The 18886-nt window shown below is 56.1% G+C and overlaps 1 protein-coding gene across 1 annotated transcript; it reads right to left on the bottom strand.

Annotated features, from left to right (window-relative positions):
* Window positions 1-1210: 1210 nt before the first annotated feature.
* L3MBTL1 (L3MBTL histone methyl-lysine binding protein 1) lies at window positions 1211-17535 on the bottom strand. Its single transcript, XM_058814720.1, has 21 exons — window positions 17400-17535; window positions 15107-15330; window positions 14317-14461; window positions 14046-14175; window positions 13318-13441; window positions 12650-12737; window positions 10525-10616; window positions 9831-9935; window positions 8951-9086; window positions 8375-8475; window positions 7130-7281; window positions 6969-7045; window positions 6501-6586; window positions 5852-5962; window positions 5498-5612; window positions 5143-5242; window positions 4067-4264; window positions 3753-3799; window positions 2907-3064; window positions 2238-2300; window positions 1211-1345 (listed from the first exon to the last, which is right to left on the bottom strand). Exons 1-21 carry the CDS (start codon window positions 17533-17535, stop codon window positions 1211-1213), a joined length of 2523 nt encoding a protein of 840 aa, XP_058670703.1.
* Window positions 17536-18886: the final 1351 nt, after the last annotated feature.

Raw genomic sequence — 18886 nt, 5'->3', positions numbered from 1 at the left:
TCCTCCATCACAAGGGACAGTGCTACATGAGCATTCCCAAACTGCCTGTGGCCCTGTTGGAAAGGTGCTGTGTTCTGAAAAGGACAGAAACAAACCACCTAAGTGCTGGATTTCTTTCAGCTCTGCAGGTAAGGGATCCAGGGACAGCAGAAGATCCTGCTCTTCAGGCAGCAAAACCTGGGTGCCTTGTGAGGGTAAAGAGTGGGGAGAAGGCAGCTTGGCAGAATTGACTCAGCCAACTCAGGAATGCCTTCAGAAGCGACTCTGGATCTGCCTATTGGAGCAATGGATGCTTTTTGTCCTTGGCACCTGTCCCCACCCTAGAGAGGGCCTAGCTCCTAATACAAGGACCAAAGAGGGCCCAACTCCCTTTGTGGAGGACTCTTTAATAGGTGTGAGGGGAACAAGTTATCCAAGCATCCTTTCTCCCAGAGAAGAGCTGGACAGAACAGTCTGAGGTGCAAGAAGTGGAGCCTTTTCTGCATCCAGCCAGCCCTGACCTGGCAGGGCCCTGAGGCTGCTGAATTCCAGGAAAGAGGAAGAAAGCACAGGCGCTGGTCATGGGCAGAGCAGCTGCCAGGACAGATGCCCCCAAAGGGACAAGAGGTGGCCACTGGTTTGCAGTGCAGTGTAGGGGCAAAGCAGTCATCAACTGGCCTCAAAAACGGGAAGTCAAAAGAATTCAGAGAAAAAGGCAAAATGAGCAGAAGCTCCTCAAGAATGTTCCTTGGAAAGGATGTTAGCACAAGTAGCCCCAGAGGATCACACAGAGGGAAAACCCCAAATCTCTCTCAGCTGCTGAGCAAAGGCAAGAGCAGCCTTGGAGTGGGTGTGATCATGGCTGCAGGCAGGCAGTCCCTTCCCTGCCTGGGGGACTCCAGTGGGTGCCAGCCCCCGCTGTGACACCTCCACAGGGCTCCCCCGGCCCTCAGCACCCCTGACCCACAGCAGGACACAGTGGGGCAGCTGTGGCACCAAGCTGGGCCAGTGCCACCTCCACCCTCCCTCCCTGCCCCCGAGGGTGGGCCCAGCGCTGCAGAAGGGCAGCGGGCAGGGAACGGGATGGGACAGGGAGCTGGGACAGGACGTGTGGCACCAGGAGGACACGAGCAGGACGGGACAAGCTGCGGTCAGCTGGGGAATCTCTGTCCTGAGCGGACAGTTTGGCAGCACCAGTGATGAGGGAGGGTCCCAGCTGGGCCAAGAGAAGTCACTTTAAGGTGTCATCAGCATTCTTGAACATGAGGATGGCATTGTAGATCTTGAGTGCCGGGCCCAGCTTGACACTCATAATCTTGACGATGTCAGCCTGCGTCAGCAGGAGGAATGCTTCGCCATCGATCATCTGGGAAGGAGAGCAGGGCAAAGGCACTACTGCACACCTGGGCTGGCACTCCTGGGGACAGCCAGCACCAGCATGACCTGGGCAGAAGCCACAGGTGACCCCAGAGACCAGGGCAGGGCCCATCCACAGCACTCCCCAGGGAAACCCCAGCTGGCAGCTGATGTGCAAAGGGCAGAGGGGGAGAAGCTCTTCAGGGGCCATCCCAGGAGCCCACACTGCAGCCAGATTGGGATTCTGTGCTGGAGCCCCAGGGGCACAGCACAGAGCCACCACAACCTGCTCTGGGCAAGCAGCCATCCATTCCCTGCTCCAGAGACCAGCCCTTGTGGACACTGCCCTGGTTCAGCTTTGCCTGCCTGAGCACCCTTAAGGCAGTGGGGCCATTCCCAGACAGGCTGTGACAGTGGCTGTAGCCAGGGTGCCCAGGATCAGCCCCGGGTGTCAGAGCCACCCCCACCACATCTGCCCACAGAGGGCCCAAAAACACCGACCCTGACAGGCAGCAGTGCTGGTGAGAGGGGCAGAGGGGGAAAGATGAAGGGGTGAGGAGAAGCAGCTCCCTGCAGGAGGTGATGGTGCTCTTCAGGCTGCAGCACCATCCTCCTCCTGCCCCCCATCCACATCCCCTCAGAGGGGATCCCCCCATGCTGGGAGAACAGGGCAGCACAACTCCCTGGGCCCCAGCAGCTCCCTCCTGATCCATGGGGACACAGCCAGACAGCTGCACCCTCCCATGCAGTGGGGCTGCAGGGCAGGAGCACTGCCAGGTGCTGGATGTGCCCTCAGCACCCAGCAGCAGGCCACTGCAGGAAGGCCAGTGGCCAATTCCTCCCAGCCCCGGTGGCAAACAGCTGTCCTTGACCACCTGCTCTCATCTGCCAGCCCTTCTCACCTCATCCTTGAAGAGCTTGGCTTGGTCCTCACAACCCGTCAGAGTCTGCACAAAGCTAAAAACCTTGGAATAAATGAGAGAAATGTCAAGACAGAGCAATGATTCTGGCTGGAGACCCCTCCTGAGCCCACATCCTCACATTCTGAGCCCTGCAGGGTGCCACAGGGCTCTTGGGGCAGAGGCTGCAGTTGCTCTGCCCTCCCATGCCAGAGCCCACCCTTGGCCCCAGGCACAGGCACTGGCCTGAGAGGGGCACCCAGAGGGGTCATGGGGACATCAGGGGATCATTAAGGTTGGCTGAGCCCTCTGTGACCATCGAGGCCACCACTGACCAGCACTGCCAAAGCCACCTCTAAACCATGTCCCCAGATGTCACATCCACACAGCTTTTGAACACTTCCAGGGATGGTGACTCCACCACTGCCATGGGCAGCTGTGCCAGTGCCTGAGAGCAGGCAGGGGCTGCTGGGGCTGGTGCCTGAGCTCCTCCACCTACTCAGGCCTTAACAGGGGTCACCATGGCTGCCAAGAAAGTGAACAAAGGTAACAATGTCTCCAGCAGACCCCTCCTCACTAACCCAGGCCACTGAAGTGCCTGGTGCCTGTGCCACAGCCAGGCAGGGCACTCCCAGCCACGCTGGCACATCAGAGCCATCCAAAGCACCTCACCTCATCAATGGTCCACTTGGCCACCGTGGCTGCTGTGATGCCAGCCACCCCGGGCAGCAGCTTGCAGTGCTGCTCCCAGCACAGGGACAGGGAGCGGTCGGGGTGGGCGGACAGGGCGGACATGAAGAGCGACTGGTGCACGTTGTCTGAGGAAATAGCTGGGGACAAAGCACAACGCGTGACACGAGGTAAGAGATGAGAACATCCCATGCAGGGACCAAGAGCTAGTGGCTGTCCTGTGAGTTAACAGGGTGTCAGTGTATCCAAGTGCTCGCTTAGATGGGATTTGGGATCCTGGGAAAAGAAGTTGAGACAAGCTTGGCTTTGCCTTGTTCTTATGACTTTTAATCATTCATTTTCCACTCACTCCCAGTGGTAGGGTAGGTGGCAGGACAGCCCATGGTGAAAGGGATGTTGGATGGAATATACATCAGGCATCTGCTTGTCTGCATTGGAACCAAATGCCAAGCCAACTGTCCAGCACCAGTTTCTGTGTGGCAGCAATAATTTGGCAGTTCACAACCACACTAAAATTTTGGGGCACAACTTCCCACCATCTCTGTCTCAACAGGACAAAGCACCACAAAAAATACATGCCATAGAGAGGATCCTAATTCTATGCCCTAAAGCACTCAAAGACTCCCAGTCATAACCCCAGAGCCAAAGCAAGGGAGCTTTGTGAGCCCTGGCACAAGGTGGGGACGTCCCTTATCAACTCTGGCAGCTGACCACAAGCCCCCCACTGGGGCAGACCTGTGGGGGCCAAGGGAGCACCCAGCACCCCCAGCCACCCCAGCTCCTGCAGCCGTGCCCTGCAGTGACACCATGGCAGAGGATGGCACTTACTCTGGAAGTCTTCCTGCTGGATCTTCCGGTACTTTGGAGGTCTCCCTCTAAAGAGACAGGAACACTGATGTCCTGGGCTGGGCCTGGCCCAGGGCCCTCCTCCCCAGTGCCCAGAGAACACTTGGCAGTGGGAGCAGGGACCCAAAGGGCCCTGACCCAAAGGGCTGACAGCCAAAGCCAGGAGCGGTGGGAAGAGAAAGCGACAGAGGCAGAGGTGGCAGGAGCAGGGCCAAGGAGCCTCTGGGGGCTGGTGACCCCTGCAGGGTGGGCAGTGCTGGCACAGGGTCCTCCCTGCACGCTGGCCGTGCCCCTACCTGCCGTGGTGCCGAGATTTCTTTCGCTGAGGGAAACCCATGGGGCTCCTCTTGCGCGTCGAGGCCTCGGTGTCAGACAGGTCGGCCTTGAGCCTGCCTTGGTTCTTCTCTGCCAGCGGGCACCCTGAGAGGCAGTAATGGGCTGTGAACCTCCCCGTCACATGGCCTGAGCCATCGCAGCCCGGCGTGGGGCACTTCCTGGAGAACAGAGGGGACACAAGCGTTGGGCCCAGCTTGGAGCAGCACTGGGGACGAGCCAGCAGGGCCACCCCTCTGCCCCCGAGCACGGGCAGCCATTGCCCTGGCCATGGAAGGCAGAGGAATGATGTGCTGAGCCAATTCCCACGGCCAGGCTGCTGGGGGCAGGAGCAGGGCACAGCCAGTCCCTCCAGCTACAAACCTTGGCCCTCTGCCATCCCTGCAACCCTGGGCAAGGAACCTGTGTGCTGATTGAGCAGCTCATTGGGGCTCTCAGAGTTTTCATCTTCCCTGGCCCCCACAGGTGCCCAGACCAGCCTCAGAGTGAGCAGTGAGTGTGTGCCAGGAGTGTGGCCAGCAGAGAAACCCCCAGGAGCCACACCTGCCCTTCCCATCCTCACACATCCTCCACCACACTGGCTCTTCCTGACACCAGCCTAGTGCTGGGGTTGGCACTAGACCCAGCCTGGCTTCCCTTGGAAAGGGTCCCTCAAGTGACTGCCTGAGCTGGCACCATGCACTGCTCCTTTTTGGGACTTGCCAGCTCAAAGCCTGACAGGGAAAGGCATCTAGGAGGGAACAGCTGGTGCCAGTGAACAGCATCTGCACTGTCCTCTGCATAGCCCACAGGTGCCCCTGGTAGGTGGGCACACAGGATACCTCCAGGGGCTCTGGGGCTGCAGGACAGGCACAGGAGGGGCTCACAGGGGTCACTCCAGCTGGGGTCCAGAGCAGCAGGGGGCAGAGCCAGGTGTGGGTGAATGCAGGGAAAGGCTGGGTGCTGGTGGCGGGGGGCAGGTGAGGAGGAGCAGAGGAAGAGCTGGCCCAGCCTGGCAGGGAAGCAGCTGTGCCCCTGCAGGCTGTGCCAGGGAGCTCACCTGTGGTGAAAGCTGTACTTGGAGCTCTTGGAGTGAGGGATGCTCTTGCAGCCCAGGCTTGGGCAGCCCCCATGGGCAGAGGAGGCTGGTTCCTTTGGCCCTGCAGGCAGAGGAGAGGAACAGGAGAAAGGCTGTCAAGGCTGCAAGCAGAGGCAGGCAGAGCCAGGGGTCTGGGCTCCCTGCCTGCACCAAACAGGGAGGGCTTTTCCTACTGACATCCATGGAGTGGCCTCTCCTCCCTGCCCATTCTCAGCCAGAACCCGCCCTCCCGTTTCTGCATGGGCAGGTGGCAGTGACAGAGTGTCTGGTGAGCTTGCTCCCTGTGGGGAGGAGCTGACACAGGTGCAGCACTTACTGAGAGGAGGCTGCAGGGGGTGTCCTGTTTTTGAGCACCAGCCCATGGGATGGATGTCTGGATGATCTGCATCAATCCAGAAATCATACACGTGGCTCCAGCCATCAAAATGCACCTGGGGAAGCACAGAGAGAGGTCACCCTTCAAATGCCAGCACACATCTCTGAGGAGCTCTGGAGCCCTCCTAGCTGAGTGCAAGCAGCAGGGTAGAGCTGGAGTGCAGCACAAGGCTCACAAGGCACTCCTGGAGCCAGGCACTGGGACCTTCCCACATTTGCACACTCCCAGAGAGGGGAAGGGCAGAGTGAGCCAGCACAGTGCCTGCACACAGGCTCACCGTGCTCCAGCACCCACCTTTATCCTGTGATCTTCCACATCCTCCACACTGGCCACTCGGATGAAGGAAGGAGACCTCCTGTCCACTGCCTCCAGCTTCATGTTGACCAGGAAGCCGTGGGGCGGGCGCTGGAAGGGCCCAGTCAGGGGGAGCAGGGAGCTTCAGGCTCCTGCCCCCTCAGCAGCTTTCCCAGCACTGTGTCCTCCTCAAGCCCAGCTCCCAGCCCTGGCCTGGCCAGGGAAGAGCCATCCCAGCTCACAGTGGCAACAGGAGAAAGCAGAAACAGCCTCCCTGCATTTGAGCTGCCTTTAACAGATGCGCCCCAAGGATGAAGGTCTCTAAGAGACACATTTTGGGGATCTGTGTTGCAACCATGCTTGGCTGGACATGGCTGCTGGTGGTGCAGTTTGAGACAAAAACTAATCAAGCAAACTCAAATTATTTTCCATCACTCAGCTCCTGCTTAGCTGAGGGCACAGTTATACTTGTCATTTTTCCCAGTTTTGAACTCTTTGCCCAGGATAGCCCCGACTTCTGAACCCTGGCCTAGGCCTGTGCCAAGAGAATACAGAACATCACTGGACTTGTCACAAAAGCAAAGATCTGACAATGAAAAAACCCCAAATTCCTGCCCAGGTGGGGTGGAACAGATGATGTGACACTCACCACTTTAAAGGCCCAAGCTGGGACAGCAGATGCTCCAGTTTCTTTCAAGTACTTTTCCCAGGTGAAGTTGTCAGGATCAGGATAATCTGGAAGGGGGAAGATGCAGGAGGTGAGACAGGCCTGCAGGAAGTCAGAAAGTGCCTCCGAATGCCCCACTGCCTTCAAGGGCCACCCAAGTCTGCTGGGCACACAGGAACCTGAGAGACACCAAGAAGTGCTGCTATTTTCTCATGGCCCATGAAACCCACAGTGCAAGGAAGCAGAAACAGCTGGGTGTGCACATGCAGCTGAGGTCTCCTCATATCTCTGAGTAGAGACTTGGCCTAACACAAGCACCATGCTGCACCTGAACATGTGTACAGGAGCCTTGGCAGGAAGTTTGTGTCCCCAGGACCCCCATGTCACCCTGGGAAGCCTGTTCCCAAGGGGATGTACTCCCAGGCTGCACCTGACTGATCACTGACTCACCTTGAGGAGGTGTGAGGGGTTTGCCGTGCTCATGACACCATCCAACCGGGTGGATGTATGGACTGCTGGGATCACACCTAGAAAACATACCCAAGCTCTTACACAGGACCCTCTGTGGGTGTCTCCCCAGCACTGGCCCTCAAGAGCCTGTGTGGCCTTACCAGTAGTCATAAGTATCATCCCAGTTGTCAAAGTGCACCAGGAAGCGATTGTCCACCACGTCAGTCACTGTGGCCACGCAGATCAGGGACGGGTTCATGCGGTCCACGGCCTCGAGCTTCATGCCCACCTTGAAGCCTGGAGAAGCCTCGTGCTGGCAAGAGAGAGGGGCAGGGCTTTTTCAGTGCTGCAGCCCCAGCTCCTTCCTCACCACTCCCCACGCCTGCCGCAAGGAGGCACCTGCCCAAACCCTCCCAAAACCAGACCCTGTCTGGCCTCCAGACAGCCTGGGGCCATTCAGGCTCCCACATGGGCAGTGTGCTGCCGTGCAAGGAAAGAGGAAGTGGGTGAGCAACTCAGCTGGGCCACAAAAAGAAAGAGGAAAAGTGATCTTCAGACCCTCAGGATCTTCTATAACCAGTAAATTCCAAGAAAACTGACACTAATTCTGCTTTGTCCCAGAACACTTGTTTGTGGTCACAGTCAGCAGTGACCAATGCCTCAGGCATGGCAGGAGGAGCTGGGATGGGGCACTTCTTCCTTCCTTGCCTTTATTTCTTAGATTCAGATTCTGTACAAAACACTGCATCACTGTCCTGGTTTAGGGCAAATTTGGGAGAAAACCTCCAAAAGGGGGCCCCTCCAGAAAGCAAACTCACACGTCACCCTAGGACAATCACACACCCTGGTGGGGTTGTTGCAGCAATGAACAGCAGGGTTTAGACACAATAAATAACTTGAAGAGGCTGATTTGCCAGTAAGGTGAGTTTCCTCTGCAGCTGACAAAGGAGCAATCAGCATTTTCATTCTCCTATATTCCCACTTTCCTTATCCAAGCTTCCATGTGAAAAAAAAAAATTCACAGGCAGACACAGAAACAACAAAGATACAAAAAGACAAAGGAACTATACTTATGAAACATTAGGTGATATATTTTATCCAAGTAATTGTTGAGAATAGTAGTTACTTCTCCTCATCAATACTTCATTTTAAATTGTCCATGAGATAACCTGGAGGAAATAGAATCAGACCAGCACCAATTCTGGGCATATCAAATGAGTGCCCAAGCTACAGATCCTGAGCAACAAAGTGTGCCACATACTCCTGGCTCTTGAGCACTGTGGGCTTGAGGGGTGTGGGATGAACAAAGCAAAGCCCAGTGCTGGTGGAAGCATTTTGCTCAGCTGGAGGGAAAGAATCACACCTGAACCTGTAGGCTCTGGCAGGAAGGAGATGCTGCTACTCACAGTGTTTCGGACCATGAAGAGGTGCTTAGGAGCTGCCTGAGCCTTTGTTAACTTCAGGTAGTTTGTCCAGCTGAATTCCTCTTCCTTATAACCTACAACCCCTCAGGAAAAGAAATGAGAGCAGTGAGCTCACAGCCAGGAGGATGTGAGGGTGAGCCTGGCCATCCCTGAGCCACTGTTGCCCTGCCAGCATATCCTGCTGTGGGCAGACAGGACCTGCAGCAGCCCTGGGGGTGCCCAAAGCCCATGGCTGAGGGCTGACGGGTGCTTTTGAAGGGGTGTTAGGAAACATGAGCAGTGGAGTGGAAATCCAGAGCACAGCTCCTCCTCCAGTCCTGCCTGCCCTGGGGCACAGCTGGTGGCACTGGGAGGTCCAGAGCAACAGGGCTTTGCAGCAAATGTGAGCAAGCAGAGATGGGTGCCTGAAATGTTGTCCTGTGGAACTCCACCAGTACAGCAGCATCCCTCCATGGCCCCATGGAGCCACCCTGTCCCCACCTTGAGCTCTACATTTGGCCCACTCGTCATCCCCCTCCTTCAGCAGGACCCAGCACCCGAGCTGAATGAACTCCTTACCTTTGGGGGGCTGGAGTTTGTGCCCTGTCTCCTCAAACCAGCCAGCAGGGTGGATGTCAGGGGAGTCAGCATTCAGCCAGAAGTCGTGACACTCGGAGTAGCCATCAAAGTGGAGACGCATCCGGTAGCCACAGACCTGCCAGCAGGGAGGGAGGAGAAGGAAAGGGCCATGGAGACCTGCTGCTGTCCCTGGCTGAGCATCACACCCCCTCCCACACACCAGCTCAGCATGGGCCACTTTGGGAAGCCAAAAGTCAACCACAGACCAGTGCCCAAACTGGGAGGCACAAACCAGACTCAAAGGGTGACCAGCACGGAACAAGGTCAGAGCAAAGGCACCACAAGCCAGCCTAAAGGAGGGATGCTCATGCTGGTGCTTTAAATGCCATGGTGGAGAGCCTTGCTGGATCCAGCAAGTGCACAGACTCCCTTTTCTGCAGCCTGGGAAGCTGCTGGTGCAGGGATTTTGGCTAAATGCCACACTGGCTGCCCGGGGAGCTCTGCAAGGCAAGGCTGGTCCAGGTGCCACAAGGCTGAGTGGAAAGCAGATCTGCATGGACACAAGAGGAGCAGTGGGATGCCTCCATACCCTCCATCTCAAGTGCTCAGACCTGTCTTAGGGACATAAGCTGCTGCCATCACCACAATCCCTCCCCCTGTGCTGTGTCAGGGTGACAGGGACCAACACAGCTCCACAGTGCTGTGTCCTGTCCCTCCAAGCTGGCAGGGAACTCCCTGCTTGTTTGCTGGAGCAGCAGCTCATCTCCTGCAGTGACAGGGCCTGTCTCCTCCAGGGGCCAGCTGGCAGCACTTCCCCTGCCCCAGAGCCTGTGGCTGAGCCAGGAGGAACCAAGGAACAGGGGCACTGGAGGCTTCTTACCTCAGCCACTGTCAGGATGAAGTACATGGATGGGTGCTGTGGGTCGATCCCCTCCAGCTTCATCCCCACTTTAAAGCCATTCTTGTGCTGGGAAGCTACTTGGTACTGGAAACAAAAATTAAACTACAATGTAAAACCAACACAGGGAGCTGGGTCTAGAACCCACCAGGGGAGCAACCACCAGGCAATGGGAGCTGCTGGGACCAAGAGACTGTGGGCCACAGGTTATGTTATCATCCAAATTTTATTTTTTCCCATAGCTAAAAAAACAGTGTTACACCTCCTTATGGATTTACATCTCTTGCTATTGGCAGGGCAAGGTGTCCCTGGGGTAAAACTGCAGCAGGGGGAGCAGGACACAGGCCTGACTTGTTTGCAGCACAGCCTCAGGAGAGCCCACGTGGCTCCAGGAAGGGCTGGAAAGGCTCCATCACCCTGCCAGAGTAACAGCAGTGTCCTAGGCAAAGGTGGGGTGATTGGGATGGGGCCAGCACCTGCTGGGGAGTGGGACTCCGGGCAAATCAAAACTGGAGGCTGCCCTGGCACTTCCCGCTGACAACGGGAGCTTGGCTATTGCTCAGAGTCCCGCAAAACAGGGAAGCAAGGAAGAGAGGAGAAGGAGGAGGGGTGGGAAAAAAAAGGGAAAGAAAAGAGAAGATGAAAGAGGGAAAAAGACAGGAAAATCCCAACTCACATCCTGGAAGAGATCTAAAGGGGCAGCGACAGCTTTCTGCTCCTCCAAGTAGGACGCCCAAGACCAGCCTTCTTTCTTCTCCTCACTGGCACCTGAGCGCAGCACAAACGCACACAAACGCTGCTGAGGGGCTGCTCCAGCCCTGCCCCACTCTCACACAGGGTCCTGCATCCCTGCTCAGCTCAGCACCATCCTGCCAGAGCCCCTTCTGCAGCAAACCTGGCTGGCTGCACCACGAGGGGCAGAGCCAGGAGCCCCCCGTGACCCAAATGTCCTGAACCATGTCCTAGGAAGGCACCTGGGCTGCTGGAAGGTGTCCCTGCCCATGACAGGGGGTGGGACCAGATGGGCTTTAAGGTCCCTTCCAACGAGTCTGGGACTCCAGGGAGCGTGAGGGACAAGCCATCAGAATACCAGACCTGACCAGACTCTATTCCAGCCAGAACATCTGTTATGCCCACACAGGATGGATTTGTGGCAGCCAGCAGGATCCGTGCACAGGTCTGGGAATCATTCCCAGCTGCAAGGGGCTCCTAGACAGTCAAAGCAGCAGCAGGTTCACATCCCAGCTCTGCCATCCCCTGCTCTGAGACAGCCACCTGAGCCCCATGGCACAGCAAGGCCACTCTGATGCCCTAGAGATGTGCCTGCCCCTGTAACAGAGAAGACAGCACTGTCTCTTCACAGGCAGGGAGGTGACCCTTCATGCCTTTGAGAAGGCCACAAAGGCCTTGCCCAAGACCTGTGAAACACAACCCAAGTCTCTTGCTCTCCAGCTTCTTTGTCTCCCTAATTTGCAGCAGCTGAAGGGACTCCAGGGATGCTGTGCCTATTCCAGTGCTGAGGAATTTTCAGACACAGATTAGCCATGGCAGCCGGCCTCAGGTAGGGCAGGCTAGAAATGCAGGGGAAAACAGACCAACTCCTCCCTCCTTTGGGCTTAGGGGAAGAGGAGATGGAAAAAACCCAGAAACTTAGGGAAGAAATTAAAGGTGGACTTCAGTGAGCAAGGTGACTGACCTTGCTTTGCTGACATGTTCAGAGTGAAAAACACTTTTACTATTCCTTAGGACACAGAAAAAATGCCAGGCATGGCTGGGGAATCTGTGAGTACAACCTCTGCACTTCTGGGGAATGACAAATACACCAAGAGTCAGAGCATACACTGACTGCACTGAGGCATCCAGGTGTGTATTTTGTTTGCTGAAGTACTTCTAAAATAAGAGAAAATAAAATGCTGAAGTAACAAAGCTCATCACTGCTTACTTGTATGCAGAAGGGAAGGTTACATGCTCAGGGCTCAGTGAGAAGCAGGTATGATATCTGAGATTCCTTTTTGACTGTTAACATCAGGGGTTAATGACACCTGGCCCTGCCACTGTCCCTGCACTTGGTTATGGAGAAGAGTATGAAGTTGGAACGGTTTAATTTTTAAATTATTTTGAGTATGACTTTCAGTACTCAAAGACAAATAAATGTCTATTTTCCATAAATGTTTATTTTCATGTTTCCTAAAGTTTTCCTTGACACTGCAGGGAAAAAACCAGCCAAGCACACACTGCATCCCTCAGCTTGTCTCCTTTCCTTCCATGCTGACAGCTCTGCTTTTGAGATCTCTGATACAGAATAGATCCACAGGATGAGACAACCCCAAATCACATGGCCTCAGTGGCACTGCACCTACATGAGCAGCTCCCAAACTTGTGAGCTCCTGACGCCAGGAGGGAAGCTCCCCGTGAGCCCATCCCAAAGGAGGGCAAAGCCACACGTGGTGCAGTCCTGTTTGTGCTCAGGACACCGTCGCTGGGAGCAAACACAGTGCCCAGGAGCCAGCAACAAACTCAGCTCCCGAGGGGAGGGACAGGAAGCTCTGTCCAGCAGGGGCCAGTGCCGCGTCCGTGGGGTGCCCCCTTCCCATGGAGAGAGAGAGAGGAAAGGAGAGAAACGGAAAGAGACAGAGAGAGCAGGATCAAGCAAGCAGAGGAGCTCACAAGCCTTCAGGACCACGTGCCAGCGCATTGCAGTGGGTGTGTGACCCTGCAGGAGCACCAGAAGGGTCCAGCCCTGCAGGGGGACCCCAGCCCCAGCAGCAGTGCTCACCCCACAGCCACCCTGCCCTCCATACCGTGCTGGCTCCCGTTCCACGCCTCGGCCTCCACATTGCTCATGGCAGAGTCTTCCACCGAGCTTTTCCTCTCTTCCTGCTTTTCCTCCTGACATGAGAACAGACAGAACAGAACCCAGAGGTTTTTGGCTGTGTGTTGTATCCTCACACTGGTGCCCAGGGCCATGGTGCACCCCCACAAGGTCCGCAGTGTGACCAATGCCTGGCCCGGAGATGGAGTGCCAGAGAATCTGGTGGTGGGAGCCTGCAGGGACTTCAATGCTCACTGGCAGCAATCACACCTGGACTGGACCTGCTCCAGGCAGGGCTGGCAAGCAGAGCTTCCTTACTTTGTCAAAGTCTCTCCCCTCCCCAGGACACCCAGCACACAGACAGACACCCTCCTACTGCAACCCTTACTGTGGTGGCCTGGACTCAAGAGAGCAGCTGAGAGGGGTCAGTGCCTACAGCCCAGCCTGGAGAGTCTGGCACTGCCCAGGCCTCAGTGCTCCACATGCCAAACAACCAGCCCTCATCTCCACACATTCAAGTCTTTTTGGCATTTTGGCCAACCTGTTTCCCTTTTGACCTGCAGCTGCCAGAGCCCAGAGCAGCACAATGAGATCTGTGCACACAGGGCTGGCCTCCAGCCACCTGGACTGGCTGAACCCTCCCTGTCTTTGTCCTACCATTTGCTCAGACTCATATTCTTCCTCCGAGGGGCTCTGATAGTCCTTCCTCTTTCGTTTCTTCACAGGCTTCAGGATTTCTGTGGCATTGGTGCTGCTGGCAGAGTTTTCCACAATGACAGACCTGCACAGAGGGAGGGAGGGCCAAGCACTGCAGCCAGTGCAGCACAGTGACACTGTCTGGGGTGTCAGCAAGGGAGGGGCTGCTGGACAATCCCCGTCCCCCTATTTCTTACTCACACATGCCCCCACTCCTCCTGTGAAGAGACATATGCACACAAGTTGCCGAGAGTTAGCGCCAGGGACAGACCAGAGTCACCCTCACACATGTGGGTGTTAGAAACCTGAGCCCAGGGATTAATCAAAAGGGATCTAGTTTAGTAGCAGGGATCTAAGCTGCACCAGAGATGCTGGAAAACAAGTACTGAGAGTCACACACTGGTCAGGAGTAGGGCTGGAAATGCCCCCATGACCTGTGGCCTTCCACTGCTGCTCAGCCTGGAAGCCACTGCAGCAACCTCCTGCTGCAGCAGATATGTGTTTACCAGGCCACACATTGGGCAGGAGAGAATCTGGCTCCCTTGGGAAGTTTTCCTCCCCCAGCCTGGCTCCAGGAACAAGCGGAACACACAGGACCCCCAGCACCTGCCAGAGGCGCTCCCATCCCTCGCTGGAGCACGTGGGACAGGGCAGAGGGATGGGCAGGGCCCAGAGCCCCCTTCCTTTACCTCTCTTTGAACTGCTGGTGGCAGTGCTCGCTGCAGAAGCCCCTGCCCTCACGGGCGCCGTCCCACACGTGTCTGCGGCCGCAGGTATCGCAGTGACACAGCCCCTCTGCCGCGGGCTGCTCCGGCACGTCTGCGACAGCAGGAGCAGCAGTGAGCCACGCCGAGGGACACAGACAGACAGACAGACAGACATCTGCCTCGCCCACAGACACCAGGCAGCATCTGCTGCATGTTGGTACCCACCCCGCAAGTGCCACCACGGTGCCCTTACCCTGAGCCACAGTAGGATTGTCTCTGCTGGAGGGTGCCACCTCGGAGTCCCCATCTTTGTCTGTGTGAGCCTCCTTCACAGCTTCCACAGGAGGCAGCTTATCAGCACTCACCACCTTCAGCGTGCCGTACTCATTGATCCGGAACTGGCAATGGACAAAAAGCAAGGAAAGAGTTCAGCAGGACAGACATACAACTGGTGGCTGTTCTGCAAATAAGGGACAGGGATGGCCATCGATGTGTCTGACAAGAGGACAGCTCTTCTGAGCACAGCACCCCAGGCCCTGTGAAGGTGCCCTGCCTGCAGCCCGTGCTGGGCACTCAGCTGGAGCTGGCAGGTGGGGGGCTGGAGGATGAGGTGTCCTGAGGCTGAGCCACAGCTGAGAAATGGGTGCATTTTCTGCAAGCTGTCATGCACTGAGGGTACCCCTGAGGCACCCACTGCAGGATGAGCACAAGGCTGCTGCTCTCAGCATGAGAGCAGGAGCTGGAGCAGAGCCAAGCCCACAGCACAGCTTGGAAGGGAAGACGTCCTGCACAGCACGTAGCACCCCTGTGCCTCCTTGTGCAGGGCAGAGCTGCTGCAGCCCCCCAGGCACCTCTGTGAGCTCTGTGCTAAGCCCCCAGGATGGCAGGGCCACAGGGATGGGGCAGGAGAAGAGCTGGGGCAGCTGAGGGATCCTCCAGCTGGGGTGCAGGGGGGCCAGGGCCCATCCTGTGGGATTTACAAGCACAAGCAGCTGTGGGGAGAGGCAGAGGGCTCAGACCCAGCGGCCCAGGGCTACACTTACCCGCAGGTTACTCCCAGGCAAAGTTGCCACCCCATCTTTCCACTCCAGCACACGGACTGTGCTGCAGGTCTGCACCCCGCTGATCTGGGGAATGACAGCAGCAGTGATGGGCTCATTCCCTGCTCCTCTGTCTGGCCTCTCAGCCCCTGTGCTCCTCTGGGGCTCCCGGGGGAATCGCTGGATTTCTAAGGTGCTCGTGGGAAGGTTGATGGCAGTGGCGTTTGCTTGAGAGGGGAAGAAAGGAGACAAACAACCAGAGGCATACACAGAACACTTCACTGATGCAAACAAGGCTCAAAGGCAGCCCAGGATCCCAGAGGACATGGCCTCCCAGGTGAGCGCTCTGCTGTGGGCCAAAGCATAAAGGAAGCAGAGTGACGCAAAAAAATCTGCAGCCAGTAATGGCTCATGCTGGGGGGTGGCACCAATACTGTCCACATTCAAGGGTTTCCACTTCAGCCTGATCTCAGACTGTCTCTGTGCCTGATGTGACAGAGTGCCCTGATGTGACTGGAGTTTGCTCCTGCACTGCAATTTTCAGTTTAGTTATGTTTCAAAGGAATATACTGTGCAACCCAGGACCTCTCTGCAATGAGAACTGAGGCACCAGGAAAAATTGGGAGATCTGCTTCTAGAGAACACCCCTGATCTCACCTAACACACAACCATGCTTTGCTTAAACACCTAAAAGACACTGGTCAGCTGCTCAAAATTGTCCCAATTTTTAAGAAGGGTAAGAAGGATGACTAGTAATTACAGGCCTGTCAGTCTCACTACAGTGCTTGGTAAAATTAGGGAGAGGGTTATGCTGGGAGGTACTGAAAAACACTGGAGAGGCAAGGCAGTCCTTGGTCACAGCCAACACAGGTTCACAAGGGGAAGTCCTGGTTAACCAACTGAGTTTCCCTTTATGGAAAGGTCACCCCACTAAGCTGACCAAGCAAAGGCAATAGATGTGGTTTTTAGGATTTTAGCAAAGCCTTGATGCTGCCTCTCACAGTGGCCTTCTGGACAAAGAGTCCAGTGCAGAGCTCATCCAGTCCACTGTCCATTGGGTGAACAACTGGATGATGGCTCTCCTGCAGCTGGGCTCAAAGCCTTACAGGAACTGGGTGCACATCAGGCTGGTGGAAAGCACCAGTGGGGTTCTCCAGGGTTTAGGGCCAGTGCTCCTAATTTTTTTATATTTTCTTTTTATAAATTATCTGGATGCAGAATGTCCTTTAAGTCATTTTATCAATGACACTAAATTAGGAGGAGCTGTGGACACCCTTGAGGGTAGAGAGGCCTTATACAGAGATCTGGATAGACCAGACAGCTGGGCAATCCAATCACCATGTGCACGAAACTAGAGTAACAGCTGGATTCTGCTCCTAGGATGGGATAATCCTGAAAATTGTATGACTTGGGGAGCAAGACTGGGGAGCTGTTGTGGGGCAAGGGCTCAGGGGCTTTGGGCTGAGGGCAAGTGGAACAGGAGCCAGCAGTGCCCTAGCAGCTCCAAGGGGGACATCAGGGGGGTGACTGTCCTGCTCTGGGGCAGCCTCACCTGCAGTCCTGGGGACAGTTTGGGCTCCTCAGCACACCAAGGACAGATGAGGGCTGGAGGAGGGGACCAGGATGGTGAAAGGTCCAAGGGCAGGACTTGGGAGGAGCAGCTGAGGCCACCTGGCCCGTCCAGCTGGGAGGGGAGAAGCTGAGGGGTAACCCCATTGCTGTCTGCACCTTCCTCTGGGGGCAGGGGCTGGTCTCCCCCTTCTGGGACCAGCAATGACCCGAGGAGATGGAGCAAAGCTGCCTCAGGGCAGGTTCAGGTGGGACATTAGGAAAAGGTTCCTCACCCTGAGGCTGCTCAGTGCCTGGAAGAGGCTCCCAGGGAAGCACCAAATCAGGGAGTGTGTGAACAACACTCAGTCCCTATGGTTTCATTGTAGGTGCTCCTGCCAGGAGCAGGGGTTTGGACTCAATGATCCCTATGGATCCCCACCAGCTGGAGCTATTGTGGGATTCCCTGCTAATGCAGCAGCCCAGGAGCCCACAGCCCTACAGAGCAGGCACCAGCACACTGTGCTGCCCTGGCTCAGGGTCCCTCCCATCAGGGCCTCAGTTTAAATCTCAGGAATATTTGATTGACCACAAACAGTCCAAGTGATGTGGGATAGCCACAGAGAACATCCAAGATGGCAACAGCAGTGTGGCTTTGCCTCCCAAGGTTTGGAAGGAGCACAGCTCCACAAGGAGTGTGGATGTCCAGGCTGGGGAGGCAGCAGGTGGAGGGGGCTGCTCCACATACCTGGAATGATGAAGGCAGTGGTGGGCAGGTGGGTGCTCTGCACCGTGCTCTCGGTGGTGACCACGTGGACGCTGACCTCCCCAGCAGCACTGCCCTTGGAGCTCCTCACCACCTCCATCTCCCCCCTGCTCTCCATCACCTTGCCTGGGCACACAGCGAGGCCCTGCAGGGCAGCAGGGAAGAAATCAAGTTGGGCACCAGTATAAACACAATAAAGGAGCGAGAAAGTGACTGCACAGGATGGTCTCTCCCAGCAGAAATCCCTGCAAGATGCATTGAAGGTCCACTGAACCCACATGAAGGTCACAGCATGCCCCATGCAAGCCCCTGCTGTGAGGTGCCAGCTCAGAGCCTGCAAATGCTGAGGGTTTTTTCTCACCTGGCACCACCATAAGATGGCACGAGCACAGGTCCACCACAAGCTGCTGCTGGCTCCCACGGGGGCCCACAACAACAGACTGTGACTGAGGGCTGCCAAATCCCACCCTGGAGCAGGCAGAGCTCCCTGCAGGCCCCTTCCCGTTCTCCCGTCCGAGTGTCACCCTTGATCTTCCAAGAGGCTGTAAGAGAATTTCACAAGTAACAGCAGTTACTGGGGGTGTGAGTTACTGGGGGGAACTTGATGTCCCTGTACCCCAGCTGTGAGTTTTTCACAGGACTGGTGATGCTCAATCTGTCCGTCCCAGATTGCAAGGCAAGATGTATTCTATTTGCCATCTGGATGGCAGTTGTCTTCTATTAACTGGGCAGTTTTAGTTTTCCTTATCTCTTCCACACCCACTCCTCCCTGGGGGGAATCATCTGCTGACAGCAGCTACTGAATGTCCCTGCATGGCTGATAAGAACTACAGCATCCCATTGGGAGATGTGAGCCCAGAGGGAGGAGCCAAGCATTGCTACCCAGATATAATCTGGAGATTCTGAACACCAGCACAGCTTCTCCACTGGATTCCCAGAGGAACAGCAGCTGCCTCTCCCACTGGATCTTCAGAGGAAGAATCCATCCTTCTCTACAGGATCCCTGCTCCAACAGAACCAGCTCTGACTGCAGGAGGACTGAGCCACATTTCCAATTGGACTGCTGCCAACACCCTGACCCACAGGGTGTCAGGTTTGGTTCTGACTCTGTCAGTGTTGTTCTAGTGTACTGCATTGTTTATTTTATCATTTTATTTTCTTCTCTATTAACGAACTGTTATTTCCTGCTCCCATATTTTTTGCCCGAGAGCCCCTGAATTTAAAAATGACAACAGTTTGGAGGTGGTGGTGGGGGGATTCACATTCTCCACTTCAGGGGAGGATCCTGCCTTCCTCAGCAGGCACCTGTCTTTCCAAACCAAGACTGTCTAGCCATGAATCTCAAGGAGGAAGCAAAGTGTCAGGGCCTCGAGGGCACCACTGGCCCTGGCTGGCTGTGAGCAGCCCCCAGCCATGGGCCCAGGGGCTCCAGTGTCAGCAGCACCCTCTCCACAGCACCTGCTGCCAAC

This window comes from Ammospiza caudacuta, chromosome 15, assembly GCF_027887145.1.
Source record: "Ammospiza caudacuta isolate bAmmCau1 chromosome 15, bAmmCau1.pri, whole genome shotgun sequence".
In the NCBI taxonomy this organism is placed as follows: Eukaryota; Metazoa; Chordata; class Aves; order Passeriformes; family Passerellidae; genus Ammospiza; species Ammospiza caudacuta.
This window is presented reverse-complemented; position numbering and strand designations above follow the sequence as displayed.

Coding starts and splice junctions, on each gene's coding strand:
- L3MBTL1 (XM_058814720.1), bottom strand. CDS start 17,535: ATGGAGAGCAGGGGGGAGATGGAGGTGGTGAGGAGCTCCAAGGGCAGT. Junction 9,087..9,830: donor TCATCCTGACAGTGGCTGAG/GTAAGAAGCCTC, acceptor CCCTGCTGGCAG/GTCTGTGGCTACCGGATGCG. Junction 7,282..8,374: donor TCTTCATGGTCCGAAACACT/GTGAGTAGCAGC, acceptor CTCTCTTGCCAG/CACGAGGCTTCTCCAGGCTT.